The 3623-nt window shown below is 39.2% G+C and overlaps 1 protein-coding gene across 1 annotated transcript; it reads left to right on the top strand.

The window, feature by feature from the left end:
• Window positions 1–877: 877 nt before the first annotated feature.
• id2b (inhibitor of DNA binding 2b) lies at window positions 878–3132 on the top strand. The gene is made up of 3 exons (XM_084432420.1): window positions 878–1465; window positions 1680–1728; window positions 2587–3132. Exons 1-2 carry the CDS (start codon window positions 1130–1132, stop codon window positions 1722–1724), a joined length of 381 nt encoding a protein of 126 aa, XP_084288546.1. The 5' UTR covers window positions 878–1129; the 3' UTR covers window positions 1725–1728; window positions 2587–3132.
• The last annotated feature ends 491 nt before the right edge of the window (window positions 3133–3623 follow it).

The raw sequence follows: 3623 nt of genomic DNA, 5'->3' as shown, positions 1-3623 counted from the left end.
GCTGTCAATTACTGTGCATGAAAAGGTTTCTGCGTAATCCCAAGCCAATGAAACATTGTTTATTTGATTGTGCATGAGATGGCAATTATCAAAGGCTTTAAAAAAGAGACCGAGGAAAAGAAAGGGGTTCCAATGTCCTGCAGGTGCGCACAGGCAGCTCGAGAGTGACAAGAGTACGCGCGTTCACACTCTGACGCTTGTTTGAAAGTCAAAGAGGCAACCGAGAGTACAAGCTTGGCGCCAGAGAGTCGCGAGGACAGGGGAGCGCGTTCACGAGTGATGGGCAAGGGCACTTCGGTTCATTTCCGGGACTTGGTTCTTTCGAACAGGTCGTTTCTCAAAGAATCGGCTCTCAGGAAAACAATTCAGAGGTTCCAATTAGCCTACGTCACATGTAATTGCGTCATCAAGTGTTCCCTGACATCCAATCCGGTTAATTAATACCTTTTATTTTATTAATAAGGTTGTGTATTGTAATTTATTGTTGCAGTTTGTTAATTAATCTCTCGAAAACGTAGGCTAATAAATTCAAAACAACCATTGCTTTGTATGGTGTCAAGTTTTACTTTTAAACAGTTCGCCTCATCACTCCTGGTTAACCCCATATGACTGGTTTTCAGGCTTATTAGTTCACAAAAAGTAGTTGTTCACAAGCTCATAAATATATTTACGCTTGGCTTGTTGAATCAGTGAAACATCCTGCATTAATTAACTCGTTTGCAAAATGAAGTCTTTAAAAGTCCATGCAACGGCTGGATAAGAGTGGCAACAAAACTGACATCTGGTTAATACGTGTGTGTATCCCTGGCAAAATCAGTACGTTCCAATATAAACATGTGATGTTATGTGTCTGCTCTGCGCGCGCACTTGCACAGATACTCTTCAGTACGTTCAGCACGAGTAAAGAATGCAGAGGATGGAGGAGGTGCTCACGTGCTGCAAATTTGGCCAATGTTGATGCCCCGGTTCACAGAGTGACGTCGTCTCATCGACCAATCCGCTTAATTCTTTATGCCTTATAACAAACCCAGTTCGGTTGCTATATAAACACATTGACAACAAGCTTCCAGCACAGATCTGTGGGAGAATCGAATGCCCTGAAATTAATCTTAACATCGGTATATCCACTATGAAGGCAGTCAGTCCGGTGAGGTCCATAAGGAAACCCGCCTTGTATTTTTCGGAGCATAATCTCGGGATCTCACGGAGCAAGAGCTCCTCGGACGACCCGCTCAGTCTACTGTACAACATGAATGACTGCTACAGCAGGTTGAAGGAGCTCGTGCCGAGTTTACCGCAGAACAAGAGCGTGAGTAAGATGGAGATCTTGCAGCATGTCATAGACTACATTCTGGATCTTCAGATCGCACTGGACCAGAACCCGCAACAGCAGGTCCACGGACAGAGCCCTCCCAAAATGAGCGTCAGATCACTCGGAGCTGATATCAGCATCATCTCCTTCCAGGTAAAGCAAGTTTGTATGAAACATTTCCTGGAGGTAAATTGATTCATATTGGCGTAATGAAAAATTAAGAAAAAGGAACACATATGCATGTAATATTGTAATATATGCACGCTGCAATGTAATTTCCGCATTAATGTTGCTCATTAAAATGCAACACAACTTGATATGTAACGTGCTCCACTGAAAATCATTGTTTACTTCTGTTAATTAACAGCCCAGCAACCCTCCAACAGATGACCTCTTAACCCTGTCTCGTTGAAATGGTAAGTTGGATGCTCTACTACACTGTGCTTGCTTTCACATGAGTAACAGAGTTAAACTTTTGCACGTGTGTCTGTTTGTCAGTGTTGCGGTGCACCTGCACATATTTATTATGCCAGTTACACTTTACTTCAAGGTGTCATTCTTAGTGTAATTATATATTTAAGGAGCTTACTGAGTAATATTAACTAACACCTTGTACTTACTATAGGGTTAGGGTAGGATTAGGGTTTCTTGCATGTAATTATGCATAATCTACTGTTATTACTATGGTAAGTAACAAAGACACTGTAAGATAAAGTGTTACCATTATGCCTTATGCACTATTTTATATCTTTATTAAGTCTTTAAGCATGATATAGCCTACAACCAAAGCGAAATATCATTCAATTTTGATATCAGAATGTACAAGATTAGCTTATCTGTTAAAGTTATGCTTGGTTCGCTCAAAAAATATAATAATTAATTGTCATCTTTATTCACTTATACTTTTCTAAACCTGTTTGACCTTATTCTCTGAAGCACAAAAAGTTAGGCAGGACTCCTTTTGTGGTCCATAAACCAGGTGGTTTAACAGCATGAACATGACTCTTCATTTTTGAAGTCATTTTTCTTTAATAATACAATGTTTACTAATAGCTACGTTATTTTAATGTGTATGTCAGATGCTCGTGTAGACTCTGTATGGGATTGCCCGGTATTTCACTAGTGTTTGGTTAAAGTCCGAGAAAAAAGTCCTGTGGCTTCCTCCCTGGCGCCAGTCTGTCCGGAACTCCGGATCTCTGTCCTTTTGCCTTCTCTAAACACTCCCCTCTCTCTCTCTTTCTCTCTCTCTCCCTCTCAAACACAATCTTTTGCAGGTGTTTCGGGCATGGAGCAAAAACAGGGGCTTTTTGTGTTTTTTTTGTCCCGTGTCATTCGCCTGGATTTCGTCTTGAATGACAAAGGACTTCCCTCAAACGGACATAAAAAGTTTCTGGGTTAGTTATATACGGACTTTCATATTTTTTCTTCCAAAGGAAGATAAAAAAAAAGAAAAAAAAAAAGACTGGAGATATTTTAAAGGAACCCCGTAATTAAGCAAACAATCTCAAAAAGCAGGTTTTTGTTGCTTTTATGTTATCAAGATGAAGCGCAAAACGAGCGCGCATTTTAACTGCTCTAATCCAGTTCGTCAAAGGCTGCGAACTCTGTAAAAATGTACTTTTTTTTTTGTTTTCTCTTTCTGCTGAAAATGTGATGTTTATAATATTACAGAATTTTTTTATAATTGCAACGTAAATGGCACTTTTATACTGTATATAGTTAAATGAGAAGTATGAATTCAGTGTCCTTGTCTCAGCTATATAGATGCATTGTTTTTGTTGTTTTTCATTTTTGCAGATGCATAAAGCGTATTAACTTATTACCGTTCACTGGCTGTGTGTGACGCTACTCTCTTGTCATTAAGTTTGTAATGTAAAGACTACACGGTTCAAATTCTAAGGGTTTTGGGAGGGTGGGTGGTACGTCAAGAAATAAATAAGTATACTGTCATTACGAGTCAATGAATAACACATTTTATTTGATTTAAAATGTTTGTCTAACGGCTCTAGGGGCACAGAAAACAATTAGATTGTGTAAGACGAACATTACCCCGAAAATGTATGCAAATTCCTTTAAAAAGTCAACCTCTGAGTCATTAAATAATTCACACACTCAAAGGCCACTCAAGTGTTCAGGGTGTGGGATATAATTGTAATGCATGAACTGGTGCCACCCATCTGTAATTCAGAGTACTAAAATAAGTTTGCTCTTAGCAAATCATCTCGTGGGAACACATTTCTGCAGTGTGTAGCCTTACAGAACAGCAAAATGTTTATTTCAGTACTTTCAAACAAAAACTCAAGAAACATGG

This window comes from Rutilus rutilus, assembly GCF_951802725.1.
Source record: "Rutilus rutilus genome assembly, chromosome: 15".
Taxonomy (NCBI): domain Eukaryota; kingdom Metazoa; phylum Chordata; class Actinopteri; order Cypriniformes; family Leuciscidae; genus Rutilus; species Rutilus rutilus.
This window is presented reverse-complemented; position numbering and strand designations above follow the sequence as displayed.